This window comes from Pristiophorus japonicus, chromosome 12 (assembly GCF_044704955.1).
Source record: "Pristiophorus japonicus isolate sPriJap1 chromosome 12, sPriJap1.hap1, whole genome shotgun sequence".
Taxonomy (NCBI): Eukaryota; Metazoa; Chordata; class Chondrichthyes; family Pristiophoridae; genus Pristiophorus; species Pristiophorus japonicus.
In genome coordinates this window covers 207,263,015-207,280,023 of record NC_091988.1, presented here as the reverse complement: position 1 = coordinate 207,280,023, position 17,009 = coordinate 207,263,015, and the positions used below count along the sequence as shown (strand labels likewise).

General features: G+C 45.6%; 1 protein-coding gene across 1 annotated transcript in view; it reads right to left on the bottom strand.

The window, feature by feature from the left end:
• fer1l4 (fer-1 like family member 4) overlaps positions 1–15,816 on the bottom strand; it is a 229,219-nt gene extending 213,403 nt beyond the window's left edge. Inside the window, exon 1 of the mRNA XM_070896525.1 lies at positions 15,648–15,816. Within this exon, the coding sequence (XP_070752626.1) occupies positions 15,648–15,726 (79 nt within the window). The 5' untranslated portion in view covers positions 15,727–15,816. The remainder of the gene's footprint in view (positions 1–15,647) is intronic.
• Between the last annotated feature and the right edge of the window lie 1,193 nt (positions 15,817–17,009).

Here is a 17,009-nt window from a genome sequence, read left to right as displayed (position 1 = left end):
GTCACGTCAACATTATCTGGTCCCTTTGGAATCCTAAAAACAGCAGCAGATCACCTCGCAACCTTCACTTTTCCAGTGAGAACATGCCCAATTTACACAGTCACTCCATTCCCGCAATCACTGGTTACTCTATTCTGTATCCTTTCAATAGCTGCAATATCCTTCCTGTACTGTGGTGACCAGAACTATACACCAGTGTTCCCGGTCTGGAGGCCCCATGCAGGTTTTAATGTTAAAACCTCACATAGGCAGAAATTTGAATGGGCCGTGCAACTCGTTACAGAGAATTAGAGGGAACATTGCTGTACAAGGATTCCAGGTGCGGTCGCACTAATGATGTATAAGGCGGCAGATTTACTTCACTATTTCAGCTCAATATTGATCTGATTTATTTGACTCACTGCCACTGGGCATTGTTACAATAGCTTCAGTTACCAAAAAAAGGTTTTATTCGTCCATGGGATGTGGGCGTTGCTGGCAAGGCCGGCATTTATTGCCCATCCCTAACTGCCCCTTGAGAAGGTGGTGGTGAGCCGCCTTCTTGAACCGCTGCAGTCCGTGTGGTGAAGGTGCTCCCACAGTGCTGTTAGGGAGGGAGTTCCAGGATTGTGACCCAGCGATGATGAAGGAACGGTCGATATATTTCCCAGTCAGGATGGTGTGTGACTGGGAGGGGAACGTGGAGGTGGTGGTGTTCCCATGCACCTGCTGCCCTTGTCCTTCTTGGTGGTAGAGGTCGTGGGTTTGGGAGGTGCTGCCGAAGAAGCCTTGGCGAGTTGCTGCAGTGCATCTTGTAGATGGTGCACACTGCAGCCACGGTGCGCCGGTGGTGGAGGGAGTGAATGTTGAAGGTGGTGGATGGGGTGTTGATCAAGCGGCTGCTTTGTCCTGGATGGTGTCGAGCTTCTTGAGTGTTGTTGGAGTTGCACTCATCCAGGCAAGTGGAGAGTATTCCCTCACACTCCTGACTTGTGCCTTGTAGATGGTGGAAAGGCTTTGGTGAGTCAGGAGGTGAGACACTCGCCGCAGAATACCCAGCCTCTGACCCGCTCTTGTAGCCACAGTATTTATGTGGCTGGTCCAGTTAAGTTTCTGGTCAATGGTGACCCCCAGGATGTTGATGATGGGAGATTCGGCGATGGTAATGCTGTTAAATGTCAAGGGGCGGTGGTTAGACTCTCGCTTGTTGGAGATAGTCATTGCCTGGCTCTTGTGTGGCAAGCAACATTCGCGCCACACATCAGCCTAAGCCTGAACATCGTCCAGGTCTTGCTGCATGTGGCGATGGGCTGCTTCATTATCTGAGGAGTTTTGAATGGAACTGAACACTGTGCAGTCATCAGCGAACATCCCCACTTCTGACCTTATGATGGAGGGAAGGTCATTGATGAAGCAGCTGAAGATGGTTTGGCCTAGGACACTGCCCTGAGGAACTTCTGCAGCGATGTCCTGGGGCTGTGATGATTGACCTCCAACCACCACAACCATTTTCCTTTGTCAACCAGGACTCCCAGATCTCCTTCATTTTCCATGTACATTATTCCCGTTCCATTTTAGTAATAGTCCCTTCTCGGATTTTTTCCCCCATGTGAAACACTTTACATTTCTCTACATTGAATTTCGTCTGCCACCTGTCTGCCCAATTCCCAAGTACAGGGTATATCCAAATCCTTCTGTAGCCTATCCTGTTCAACTTTCTTACATCTGCACACACTTCCTGTCTCTCAAACCTTTTGTGTCAAACTTTTGTCATTTTAAATTCCTTTGTCCACATTTATACTGCAAATCGCCGATGTAAACTGTGCCACCTGGCTGCTGGGTAACTTTGTGTTATCTTTTCTCCACAGTTGAAAATTTTTTAACTGAAGTTTTATTTTGTCTTTTTTTCAGTAACTGAAAGTTCTAATGCCCAAATTAAGGGTTTAAACTAAATAAAACATTTAAAATTATATATTCACAATAACATGATCACATTTATCTATTAAATTGTCTTTTATATTTTTTAATGCCATCAAAGTTTTACTTGAAAGCCTCAGCCTCTCCCACGAGCCCGGGTTTGGACAATATCTTTGACTGGAGGAGGTGCGACACTTTGAGTAAAGTATCCGATTTCTCAGCCTGCCTCAGTCGGCTATACTGATGGAATATTTTTAATTAGGTTTAAGCAGTTTCTATTCAATTGCTTTACAAAATTATTTGAAGATAGCCGAAAGGGCCAATTTTAAAAGTTTTATTTAGGTAAAGTTTATACTGAAAGCTTTAAAAAAAAGTCAAGCAGTATGTCTCTTTTGTATATATGAACATAGGAAAAGGAGGAGGCCATTCAGCCCCTCGAGCGTGTTCCGCTATTCAATGAGATCACGGATGATCAGTACCTGACTCAATTTACCCGCCTTAGTTCCATATCCCTGGATATCCTTTCCCAACAATCAGTCTCAGTCTTGAAAATTTCAATTGGCCCCAACCATCCACAGCCTTTAGGAGAAAGTGTTCCAGATTATCACCACCCTTCATGTGGACAAAGCTTCCTGGTTTCACTCCTAAATGGCTCTAACAGACAGAAGGAGATACATTACGAGAGAGAAGACAGATTCACAATGTGACTCTCCTCACTTAATTTTGTGAGTTGAATTTTTAAAGCCTCTCTAAGGGAAACAGAGTGAAAGAGAGGAGAGGAGAGGGAGGGTAGAAATGATACAGGATGAAGATGAGGAGATCTCTGGTCTTTCGCGGAACAGTCTCGAGGGACTATCTGGTCTACTCCTGTTCCTATATTCATGGGAGGGTAAGTGAGAGTTGTGGAAGAAGAGAACAGCCCCAGCTTCTCCAGTCTCTCCCCGTGACTGAAGTCCCTCATCCCTGGGACCATTCTGGTCAATCTCCCCTGCACCCTCTCCCAGGCCCCAACATCCCACCTAAAGTGTGGGGCCCAGAATTGGCCACAATACTCCAGCTGGGGCCTAACCCGTGATGTATAAAGGTTTAGTGTAACCTCCTGGCTTTTGTGCTGTATTCCTCTGTTTATAAAGCCCAGGATCCCAGATGCTTTTTAACAGCCTCCTCACCTTGTCCTGCCAGCTTCAGCGATATGTGTACAGACACCCCAGGTCTCCCTGTTCCTGCACCCCCTTTACAATCGTACCATTAGTTTATATTTCCTCTCCGCATTCTTCCTACACTTCTCTGCATTAAATGACATCTACCATGTGTCTGCCCACTTCACCAGTCTGTCCAAGTTCTCCTCATGTCTGTTATAATCCTCGCTGATTACTGCATTTCCACGTTTCATGGCATCTACGAACTTTGAAATTATGTCACTTTTTGTAAAGATCAATGGAAAGTTGGAATGGAGAAGATTAACGCAGGTAAGTGGGTCACTATGTTAACCGGATCAAATTCCAGGGGTCACAATTTATAAATTGGGGGTAAGAAGGAAAGTCAATCAGCAATGTTTCACTCAGAGTTTTATCGAGTTGTGCAATAAGATACCACGAAACAACATGGAAGCAGGCAGGCATAAATGGGTCCAAGAGACAGTTGGATGAGTTACTGGAGAAAGACCATCGAATGTCCCAAAATGCTTTACAGCAAATGAAGTACTTTTTGAAGTGTCATAACTAATGTGGGAAACGCAGCAGCCAATTTGCGCACATCAAGCTCCCACACACAGTAATGTGATATTGATCAGATAATCTATTTTAGTGATGTTGATTAAGGGATGATTATTAACTAGGACACCAGGGATATCTCTCCTGCTCTTCTTCAAAATAGTACCATGGGATCTTTTATGTTCAGCTGAGTGGGCAGACGGAGCCTCAGTTTAATACCTCATCCAAAATAGACGGCACCTCCGACAGTGCAGTACTCCCTCAGTACAGTACTGCACTGGAGTATCAGCCTAGATTTTTGTGCTCAAAGCTCTGGAGTGGGACTTGAACCCACAACCTTATGACTCAGAGGCGAGAGTGCTGCCCACTGAGCCACAACTGACACCATCAGATTAAGGAATACAGTGTGAAGGTGGTGTTTGATCTATAAAAATGACTTGGTTTACCTCATGGTACTTTCCAGTTATTCTGTTCTTATTTTTTCCAACTCAGATGAAAGTTAAGTCCAGGTGGAAGACTAGCCATTCTGAGGAGGCTGTGCAGAGCTGTATGGGAACACCTAGTAAATACTGTTTGCTTTGGAACTATGAATTATCATGTAACAACTAATCGAGTCTTCACCCCTGTGACATCAATACATGCTCTCTAATCCAATCAGCTCACTCACTTTGCAACAACACAGGACGAGCATCTGGAGAATTTTTTTAGCCAATACGTAGCAAGCCCAATAGTGCTTCTCCGCCATGCTTTAGTGCCTCGGCGGGGATTCCATTTGCTCCTGATGCCTTGTCATTCATAAGCTGACGGACAGCCTTTTCTATCTCGTGCAGGGCTGGGGTGGGACAGATGCACCAACGTCAGTGTTCTCACTCAGGCCAGCATCGAAGCACTGACCACACTCGACCAGCTCCGTTGGGCGGGCCACATCGTCCGCATGCTCGACACGAGACTCCTAAAGCAAACGCTCTACTTGGAACTCCTACACGGCAAGCGAGCCCCAGGTGGGCAGAGGAAATGTTACAAGGACACCCTCAATGCCTCTTTGATAAAGTGCGACATCCTCACCAACACCTGGGAGTCCCTGGCCCAAGACCGTCCTAAGTGGAGGAAGAGCATCCGGGAGGGCGATGCACCTTGAGTCCCATCGCCGAGAGCATGCAGAAGTCAAGTGCAGACAGTGGAAGGAGCGTGCGGCAAACCTGTCCCACCCTCCCTTATCCTCAACCACTGTCTGTCCCACCTGCGACAGAGACTGTAATTCCCGTATTGGACTGTTCAGCCACCTGAGAACTCACTTTTAGAGTGGAAGCAAGTCTTCCTCGATTCCGAGGGACTGCCTATGATGATGATGAGCAAGCCCAATAAGGGGGTGGGGGGGGGGGGGCGGGGTGCAGTTCTGGATTTCGTGTTAGGGAATGAAGCTGGGCAAGCAGAAGGAACAGCAGTCGGAGAGCATTTTTGTGGTAGTGATCATAATTCAGTTAGTTTTAGCATAATTATGGATAAGGACGAAGAAACAAATAGGAGTAAGGGTTCTAAATTACCAGAAGGCCAATTTTACTCGGCTGGGAAGTGATTTAGCCAAAGTGGACTGGAAACAGTTACTTGACGGTAAATCAGTGCCAGGGCAGTGGGAGGCATTCAAGAGGGAGGTACATGGAGTTCAGGATAAACATCTTCCCACAAAGAAAAAGGGTAGAACTGCCAAATTTAAAGACCCCTGGATGACAAGGTGTATACAGTCATGGTCACGAGGGGTGGGGGGGGGGGCAGTTGGGGATCACAGTCAGGGGGGAGGGGGGAGTTGGGGGTCACGGTCGGGGGAGCGGGGACAATTGGGGATCATGGTTGGGGGGAGGGCGGATTTGGGAGTCACAGTCAGGGGAGGGGGGGCATTTGGGGATCACGGTCGGGGGAGGAGGGTCATGGTCGGGAAGGGGGCAATTGTGGTTCACGGTCGGGGGGAGTTGGGGGTCACGGTCACGGGGGAGGGGAGGAGTTGGGGGTCATGGTCGGGGGGGATTGGGGGTCACGGTTATGGTGGCTGATGGGGGTCACGGTCGGGGGGGGAGTTGGGGATCATGGTTGGGGAGGGGTGGCAGTTGGGGATCTCGGTCGGGGGGGGAGTAGGGGGTCACGGTCAGGGGGAGGGGGATTTGTGGGTCACGGTCGGGGGGAGGGGAGTTGGGGATTACAGTCAGGGGAGGGGTGGCAGTTGGGGATCTTGGTCGGGGGGGAGTTGGGGGTCACGGTCAGGGGGAGGGGGAGTTGTGGGTCACGGTCGGGGGGAGGGGGAGTTGGGGGTCACGGTCGGGGGGAGGGGGAGTTGGGGGTCACGGTCAGGGGGAGTTGGGGTCACGGTCGTGGGGGCAGTTGTGGGTCATGGTTGGGGGGGAGGGAGTTGGGGGTCAGGGGAGGGGGCAGTTGGGGGTCACGGTCAGGGGAGTTGGGGGGGAGTCGGGGGTCACGGTAGTGGGAGGGGGGCAGTTGGGGGTCACGGTCGGGGGGTAGAAACATAGAAACATAGAAAATAGGTCAGGAGTAGGCCATTCAGCCCTTCTAGCCTGCACCGCCATTCAATTAGTTCATGGCTGAACATGCAACTTCAGTACCCCATTCCTGCTTTCTCGCCATACTCCTTGATCCCCCTAGTAGTAAGGACTACATCTAACTCCTTTTTGAATATATTTAGTGAATTGGCCTCAACAACTTTCTGTGGTAGAGAATTCCACAGGTTCACCACTCTCTGGGTGAAGAAGTTTCTCCTCATCTCGGTCCTAAATGGCTTACCCCTTATCCTTAGACTGTGACCCCTGGTTCTGGACTTCCCCAACATTGGGAACATTCTTCCTGCATCTAACCTGTCTAAACCCGTCAGAATTTTAAACGTTTCTATGAGATCCCCTCTCATTCTTCTGAACTCCAGTGAATACAAGCAATTGATCCAGTCTTTCTTGATATGTCAGTCCCGCCATCCCGGGAATCAGTCTGGTGAACCTTCGCTGCACTCCCTCAATAGCATGAATGTCCTTCCTCAAGTTAGGAGACCAAAACTGTACACAATACTCCAGGTATGGCCTCCAAGGCCCTGTACAACTGTAGCAACACCTCCCTGCCCCTGTACTCAAATCCCCTCGCTATGAAGGCCAACATGCCACTTGCTTTCTTAACTGCCTGCTGTATCTGCATGCCAACCTTCAATGACTGATGTACCATGACACCAAGGTCTCGTTGCACCTCCCCTTTTCCTAATCTGTCACCATTCAGATAATAGTCTGTCTCTCTGTTTTTACCACCAAAGTGGATAACCTCACATTTATCCACATTATACTTCATCTGCCATGCATTTGCCCACTCACCTAACCTATCCAAGTCACTCTGCAGCCTCATAGCATCCTCCTCGCAGCTCACACTGCCACCCAACTTAGTGTCATCTGCAAATTTGGAGATACTACATTTAATCCCCTCGTCTAAATCATGAATGTAGAGTGTAAACAGCTGGGGCCCCAGCACAGAACCTTGCGGTACCCCACTAGTCACTGCCTGCCATTCTGAAAAGTACCCACTTACTCCTACTCTTTGCTTCCTGTCTGACAACCAGTTCTCAATCCATGTCAGCACACTACCCCCAATCCCATGTGCTTAACTTTGCACATTAATCTCTTGTGTGGGATCTTGTCGAAAGCCTTTTGAAAGTCCAAATATACCACATCAACTGGTTCTCCCTTGTCCACTCTACTGGAAACATCCTCAAAAAATTCCAGAAGATTTGTCAAGCATGATTTTCCTTTCACAAATCCATGCTGACTTGGACCTATCATGTCACCTCTTTCCAAATGCGCTGCTATGACATTCTTAATAATTGATTCAATCATTTTACCCACTACTGATGTCAGGCTGACCGGTCTATAATTCCCTGTTTTCTCTCTCCCTCCTTTTTTAAAAAGTGGGGTTACATTGGCTACCCTCCACTCCATAGGAACTGATCCAGAGTCTATAGAGTGTTGGAAAATGACTGTCAATGCATCCGCTATTTCCAAGGCCACCTCCTTAAGTACTCTGGGATGCAGTCCATCAGGCCCTGGGGATTTATCGGCCTTCAATCCCATCAATTTCCCCAACACAATTTCCCGATTAATAAGGATTTCCCTCAGTTCCTCCTTCTTACTAGACCCTCTGACCCCTTTTATATCCGGAAGGTTGTTTGTGTCCTCCTTAGTGAATACCGAACCAAAGTACTTGTTCAATTGGTCTGCCATTTCTTTGTTCCCCATTATGACTTCCCCTGATTCTGACTGCAGGGGACCTACGTTTGTCTTTACTAACCTTTTTCTCTTTACGTATCTATTGAAATTTTTGCAGTCCGTCTTAATGTTCCCTGCAAGCTTCCTCTCGTACTCTATTTTCCCTGCCCTAATCAAACCCTTTGTCCTCCTCTGCTGAGTTCTACATTTCTCCCAGTCCCCAGGTTCACTGCTATTTCTGGCCAATTTGTATGCCATTTCCTTGGCTTTAATACTATCCCTGATTTCCCTTGATAGCCATGGTTGAGCCACCTTCCCTTTTTTATTTTTACGCCAGACAGGGATGTACAATTGTTGTAGTCCATCCATGCGGTCTCTAAATGTCTGCCATTGCCCATCCACTGTCAACCCCTTAAGTATCATTCGCCAATCTATCCTAGCCAATTCACGTCTCATACCTTCAAAGTTACCCTTGTTTAAGTTCTGGACCATGGTCTCTGAATTAACTGTTTCATTCTCCATCCTAATGTAGAATTCCACCATATTATGGTCACTCTTCCCCAAGGGGCCTCGCACAACGAGATTGCTAATTAATCCTCTCTCATTACTCAACACCCAGTCTAAGATGGTCTCCCTCCTAGTTGGTTCCTCGACATATTAGTCTCGAAAACCATCCCTTATGCACTCCAGGAAATCCTCCTCCACCGTATTGCTTCCAGTTTGGTTAGCCCAATCTATATGCATATTAAAGTCACCCATGATAACTGCTGCACCTTTATTGCATGCACCCCTAATTTCCTTTTTGATGCCCTTCCCAACATCACTACTACTGTTTGGAGTGAGGGAGAGTTGGGGGGCACAGTGCGCAGCCCTCGCGTGACTGAATGGGATTGGATCCGTAGACAAGCCTGTGTTTTCCTGTCTTATTTTCATACATTTGTAGGTATGTTTAAATTATTGGAAAGTAAATGCAGAACAAAAATAATTTAGGATTTTGTTAATTACATTTGGTAAATGTTTGGAATTATCTGTTGGCTTAGGCTATTGGAAGCAAAGACATTGGGCCCATTCAAAACACAGCTGAATACTCGTAGGGGGGCGTTAGAGTTTGAGTGTTAGCACGGTGGGCTTCGATGGCCTCTTCTCATCTTATCTGGATAGATATAAAAGATAATAAAGGATCAATCACACTAATAGGGCTAGTTCACAGACCACCTAATAGTGGAAGGGAGGTGGAGGAAGAAATATGCAAACAAATTAGGGAAATGAATAAAAACATAGAATAATAATCATGGGGGATTTAAACTATCCCGAAATTAACAGGCCAGTAAAGAGGATAAGAGAATGGAGTTCCTACAATGTGTACAGGACTGCTTTCTAACCCAGTGTGTAAGAAGCCTGGCATGGGAGGATTCGCTATTGGATCTAGTAATGGGGAATGAACCAGAGCAGGTAAGAGAATAAAAGTAGGGGAACATCTAGGCAATAGTGACCATAATATAATACACTTTTAGATAATCATTGAGAAGGACATAAGTATGACGAAGACCAGGGTAATACATTGGAGAAATGCTGATTTTGAGAGTGGAGAATAGAACTGTGGTAAATAAAATGGACAACAATATTGGCAAACAATGGTGTAGAACATCAGTGGGAAACATTTAAACGATGTTCCACAGAGTCCAGGAAAAGTATATTCCACTAAAGAACAAGAACAAGCTATACACTAAAGACTCCATGGATGAATAAAGCCACAAGGGAACAATTGAGGGTAAGGAAAGAGGCATAAACTAAGTACATAGACAGCAGGGGAGAGCATGATAAGGGAGAATACAAAGATATTAGGAGAGCAGTCAATAAAACAATTAGGAAGGCAAAGAGGAACAATGACATTAAATTATCAAGGAACATAAAACAAAATAGTAAAATATTGACTGCAGGCACATAAATAAAGAAAAGAAAAGTAGTGATGGAAATAGGGCCACTAAGTGATGGCCAGGATAATGTCACAGGCAGGGATAGAGAAATAGCAGCAATATTAAATAATTACTTTGCTTCACAATTTACCAGGGAGACAGATCAGATGGACTTGACCTCAGAAGATGAGATTAAAAATTATATAACCGCATTTAAAATAAAGAGGAGAAATATTACATGAATTAATCAAACTCAAAGAGGCTAAAACCCCTGGTCCAGGCGGATTGCAGACACACAGTTTAAGGACGAGAGAGCCTCAGCTCTATTACAGATATTTAATAATTTGTTAGAAAAAGGTTTAATGCCAGAGAACTGGCAGATAGCTAACATAACATCTATATTTAAGAAAGGAGATAGAACATGCCAGGGAATTATAGACCAGTCAGCTTAACATCTGCAGCAGGGAATATCCTGGATCCCTACTAAAGGAGAAACTGGAGAAACATCGAGAGATCAAAAATATAATAATGAATAGTCAGCATGGATTTCAAACGGGAAAGTCTTGCTTGACTAACCTCATTTAATTCTTTGAGGAGGTAACAGAGAGAGTAGACAACGGTAATGTAGTATATGTAATTTATCTAGATTTCAAAAAGGCCTTCTATAAGTTGCTACATAATAGACTGATGAATAACATAGAAGCATAGAAAATAGGTGCAGGAGTAGGCCATTCGGCCCTTCGAGCCTGCACCGCCATTCAATGAGTTCATGGCTGAACATGCAACTTCAGTACCCCATTCCTGCTTTCTCACCATACCCCTTGATCTACATCTAACTCCTTTTTGAATATATTTAGTGAATTGGCCTAAGGTCAGAGAATGCAGAGTCAGGGGACAAGTAGCAGAATGGATAACTAGCTGGTTTCAAAACAGAAAGCAGAGAGTAGGGGTAAAAGGTAGCTATTAAGAACATAAGAAATAGGAGCAGGAGTCGGCCTTTTGGCCCCCTGAACCTGCTCCGCCATTTAATAAGATCACGGCTGATCTGATCTTGGGCTCAGTTCCACTTCCCTGCCCACTCCCCATAACCCTTCAATCCCTTGTCACTCAAAGATCTGTCTATCTCCACCTTAAATATATTCAATGACCCAGCCTCCACAGCTCTCTGGGGCAGAGAATTCCACAGATTTACAACCCTCCAAAAGAAGAAATTCCTCCTCATTTCAGTTCTAAATGGGCAGCCCCTTATTCTTAAATTATGCCCCCTAGTTCTCGATTCCCCCACGAGTGGAAATATCCTCTCTGCATCTACCTTGTCCAGCCCCCTCAGTATCTTATATGTTTCAATAAGATCACCTCTCATTCTACTAAACTCCAATGTGTATAGGCCCAATCTGCTCAACATTTCTTCGTAAAGGCAACCCCCTCATCTCAGGAAGCAACCTAGTGAACCTTCTCTGAACTGCCTCCAATGCAAGTATATCCTTCCTTAAATATGGAGACCAAAACTGTACGCAGTACTCCAGGTGTGGCCTCACCAATACGCTGTGCCATTGTAGCAAGACTGCCCTGTTTTTATACTCTATCCCCCTTGCAATATACAGGTACAATGTCCCGAATCCGGAATTCCAAAAACCGGAATTGTCCAAAAAATACATTTTCTATAGATGAAGTCCTTACTACTAGGGGGATCAAGGGGTATGGCGAGAAAGCAGGAAGGGGGTACTGAAGTTGCATGTTCAGCCATGAACTCATTGAATGGTGGTGCAGGCTAGAAGGGCTGAATGGCCTACTCCTGCACCTATTTTCTATGTTTCTATGTTTCTATGTTTAGGAAAGCGCATTATAGATGGAGTCATCTGACGTGCGATCGTCTTGCCGAAGGACCTTCGACCCCGACCCACGTGTGACCCACGTGCTCCGCCGACTCAACCTGACTAAATCACAAAAAACACAGCGCTTGACAGGTATTGTCAATTTGTGTTGTTTGCCATTGCAACTATGTCAAAAAGGCCAACAGATAACCCAATGGGTAATACAGCTCGTACAAAGAGCAAACATAATTCATTAACAATTGCCAAGAAAGTGGAGTTACTGCAGAGATTAGATAGGGTGCTTCAGTGAGAAGACTGAATGAGGAGTATGGTGTTGGAATCTCCACCGTTTATGATATAAAACATCAGGAAAAAGAGATGATGAAGTTTTATGCAGAAAGTGACGTTCAGAAAGAAGTGAATAACATCACTGGTCGAGCCAATGGACCAAGGAATTTTGAGATCAATGAAATATCTACATAAACAAATTCATGAGGTATTTGCTTAATGCTGTGAACAGAAACATGGGGATAACAGCGTTCTCAAAAGGTTTCTCTGTGAAGGACGCCATATGGGCAGCTGCGGATGTGTGGAAGGACGTAACTAGTGACACCTTGGCCAATGCTCGGCATAACCTGTGGCCAGCTACTGTGTTTAATGATGATGCCTTTGAAAGTTTTCATGTGTCCAGAGAGAAGGAAATGATTGCTGAACTTTTAGAATACGCAAAAGGGCTGACTTGTGAAGCTGTGCTAGAACTGAATGAAGACGATGTCACAGAAGTCATGAACACAGACAATGATGCTCCCGTTGTGCATGCAGTGACAGATGATGAAATTGTGGGCATGGTTTTGTGTCCAGAGGGAAAGGATGAAAGCAGTGAGGAGGATGATGCTGATATTGATAATCAAGTGGAAAAAGTGTCCATTGACAAAGCAATCAATCTTTGTCATTAATTAATTAATGCCCTAGAGCAACGGAAATGAAGAGGAAATGAAGAGGAAATAATGCAGATGTATAAAATTTGTGAAAAATTAATCAAAGAAGAGCCAAATTACTTAAACAATTAAAATTAGCCAATATGTTTGAGAGAGTGTCGCAGCAGAGTGCCCAAGATATATAACTGCACCAGCAATTTCCACACTTGAAAATCCTACTGCTGGCATATCTTCAGCCCCAGACATCATCGCTGAGCCCTCTACCCCAAGCTCTCCCTCAAACACAACCTCCAGCCAATTGTAACCTCTACCTATTTCTGTGCAGCTTACTGAGGAAGTGGACATGCCTGTATTCTGTTTCATATCTGTACTCTGTTTACCAAATAAAAACCTTTACTTATTCTATTTCATGCTTTATGAGTACATTCCTGTTTATATTTTAAGCTTGGGGTGTGCTAAGCCATTTTAATGTCTGACCCAAAATCCGGAAAAACTGGAAAACCGGCACGGCCTCGGTGCTGCGGCTGCCGGATTCGGGACGTTGTACCTGTATTCAGTGGCAGAAGGTGGGTAGTGGGGTCCCACAGGGATCAGTGCGACCACTGTTGTTCACAATTTATATTACCCATTTAGACTTTGGAATCAAAAACACAATTTCTAAATTTGCGGTGACACCAAATTGGAGGGGGGGTGGAGCGGAGGGGGGGGGGGACAGTCAATTCTGAGGAGGACTGCAACAAATTACAGGAGGACATTAATAAATGCAGAATGAGCATATAATTGGCAAATACATTTCAACACATAAGTGTGAGATATTACATTTTGGTAAGAAAAATAAGGTGGTCACATATTACTTGGAAAATAAGAATTTAAATTGGTAGAAAAACAAAGGGAGCTCGGAGTACAAATACACAAATCACTAAAAGAATCAACAGGGGTTAATAAGGCCATAAAAAACAAACCAAGCACTGGGGTTTATTTCTAGAGGGATAGAATTGAAAAGTAGGGAAGTTATGCTAAACCTGTATCGAACCTTGGTTAGACCACACTTGGAGCACTGCATACCGTTCTGGTCACCATATTGTAAACAGGATATAGAGGCACTGGGGAGGGCGCAGAGAAGATTTACAAGGATGATACCAGAAATGCGAGGATATAAGAACTTAAGAAATAGGAACAGGAGTAGGCCATACGGCCCCTCGAGCCTGCTCCACCATTTAATACGATCATGGCTGATCTGATCATGGACTCAGCTCCACTTCCCCGCCCACTCCCCATAACCCCTTATACCCTTATCGTTTAAGAAACTGTCTATTTCTGTCTTAAATTTATTCAATGTCCTGGCTTCCACAGCTCTCTGAGGCAGCGAATTCCACAGATTTACAACCCTCTGAGAAGAAATTTCTCCTCATTTCTGTGTTAAATGGGCGTCCCCTTATTCTAAGATCATGCCCTCTAGTTCTAGTCTCCCCCATCAGTGGAAACATCCTCTCTGCATCCACCTTGTCAAGCTCCCTCATAATCTTATACTTTCGATAAGATCACCTCTCATTCTTCTGAATTCCAATGAGTAGAGGCCCCAACCTACTCAACCTTTCCTCATAAGTCAACCCCCTCATCTCCGGAATCAACCTAGTGAACCTTCTCTGAACTGCCTCCAAAGCAAATATATCCTTTCGAAAATATGGAAACCAAAACTGTACGCAGTATTCCAGGTGTGGCCTCACCAATACCTTATATAGCTGTAGCAAGATTTCACTGCTTTTATACTCCATCCCCTTTGCAATAAAGGCCAAGATACCATTTGCCTTCCTGATCACTTGCTGTACCTGCATACTAACCTTTTGTGTTTCATGCACAAGGACCCCCAGGTCCCGCTGTACTGCGGCACTTTGCAATCTTTCTCCATTTAAATAATAACTTGCTCTTTGATTTTTTTTCTGCCAAAGTGTATGACCTCACACTTTCCAACATTATACTCCATCAGCCAAATTTTTGCCCACTCACTTAGCCTGTCTTTGTCCTTTTGCAGATTTTGTGTGTCCTCCCATCTTTGTATCGTCAGCAAACTTGGCTACATTACGCTCAGTCCCTTCTTCCAAGTCGTTGATATAGATTGTAAATAGTTGGGGTCCCAGCACTGATCCCTGCGGCATCCCACTAGTTACTGATTGCCAACCAGAGAATGAACCATTTATCCTGAGTCTGTGTTTTCTGTTAGTTAGCCAATCCTCTATCCATGTTAATATATTACCCCCAACCCCGTGAACTTTTATCTTGTGCAGTAACCTTTTATGTGGCACCTTGTCAAATGCCTTCTGGAAGTCCAAATACACCACATCCACTGGTTCCCCTTTATCCACCCTGTTCATTACATATCAGGAATGGATGAACTGGCTGGGTCTCTTGAAGGCTGAACTAATAGAGGTCTTTAAAATGATGAAAGATTTTGATAGAGTGGATAGGGAGAGCATGTTTCCACTTGTGGGGAAGCAGCCTTCAATATAAGATAGTCACCTAGTAATCAAATAGCGAATTCAGGAGAAACGTCTTTACCCAGACAGTGGTGAGAATGTGGAATTCGCTGCCACAGGGAGTGGTTGAGGCGAATAGTATCGATGCATTTAAGCGGCAGCTAGATCTGCAGCAACTGCACAGTAAATATTACAATGGCTGTTAGTTGCTGAGCAAACTGTAAAGGTTAAGGAGACTCTGGCTTCAATCGCTGCTCATGCTCAGTTTGTTAACTCGGCAGTAATAGTGATGCGGAGACTAAGGACACCCAGGAACCCTGCTGTGTTTGGCTGGATCAGGGCTGATGCTGCTCATGGCCAAATAGGCGCGTGTGAAGAAAGACATGCAGAATGACCTCGCAAGTCGTCAGTTACCCAGGGCAGGAAACAGCCTCAAAAGTTAGTTTAGCTTCACCACCCAACGAATTCTGAACAACTGTATAATGAGGAACTTCTCACAACTACCATTGGGTATCATGCTGTTAACTAGATGTGGGATTTAAAGAGCAGGTGTCTCGCCTTCCTCCAAATAGATCATCGGCTCTCCCTTCCCAACAAACAGTCTCACTGCCGGCACAAAGATCACTCAGAATAAGCCAACGCCGGCTACTTACCTCGGAATGTGATCTGAATGTGTCTGTCATACTTGCCGCTCAGGTTAGAAACCTTCTTCAGAAACAGAGTCAGAGACATTGTCAGGCTTCACACTCCGCCGCAGGCTTTTTATAAATTGTTATTTTCGTTCCCAAAATGCAGATATTGCGCTTGCATCCTCGCTGAACTCCAGGAGAGTTGGTGTGAGTGAATGGTGTCCCAGGTACTGAGTGATGAAGTGTCTCACTGGGCGGGGTTTGCTCAGTCAAAACATCCACACCCAGTTCAACAACTTCACAAACAAACTTTATCCACAAGTGCAGAAATATTAACCAGGTAAATCATTAAATGGAAATATATATAGATCTTAAACGGTCATACTTTTATATACAAAACCACCCACTCAAATAATTCGCAGCTTTTAAATCTTACACATCACTAACTTTCAATTACATTATTTGCAATCACCCAACCAATAATTATACTCAGTCCTCTCCCGTTCCCAAAATATACCCGAGTGTGGCCCAGCCCAGCTCTACCCATTGTTCCTGAATGCCAAGTGTATTCGGTAAAGTCTCCAACCGCACTGAGGAATGCTTCACATTTCACAGTTACAACACAAATAACAAGAAAAGGTGGTGCTTTCCTTTATGGACATGCTAGGTACTGCAAAAATGGGCACCATGCCCCATCCTTTGTCTATGATTGTCCCCTTGGAGGATAAGCCACACCCTGAGGTGTCACAGGAATGTGTAACTGGAACCGCCCATCCCAAGGTCTCACTGACTTTGCAAATTGTAACTCGATCCACTTTAACTTCCTGAAGTGAGAGACAGAGCTCCCCAAAAGACAGCAAGGGCCGGCCAAAGTCCTGTACCCCGGTCCGTGCACCCACCGGAGATGGGGCAGGCATTGTGTACGGATTGTTAACAGGTTTATTGGGTATGAAGTGAATAGTCACAGTGTCGTGATTTCTGGATATCATCCACTCCAACAATGTCCCTTGTAGGGGGTTGGAAGAATGTCGTCCGTCCTCCCTGAGTTCCCTCCCCCCCGTATCACTACACCCTCCGGGTCACTCTCCCCCAGTCTCTCTCCCCCCAGCCTCTCTCACTCTTCTCCAACTTCTCTCTCTCCCCAGCCTCTTCCTCTCTCCCCCAGTCTCTCTCTCTCACCCCCAGCCTCTCTCTCTCCCCCCCACCCCCCAGCCTCTCTCTCTCCCCAGCCTCTCTCTCTCCCCCCTGCCAATCGCTCTCTCTCCCCCAGTCTGCTCCCCCACAACCTCTCTCTTTCCCCCCAGACTGTCTCTCTCCCCCAGCCCCTCTCTCTATCGCCCAGCCCCTCTCTCTATCCCCCAGCCCATCTCTCTATCCTTCCAGCCC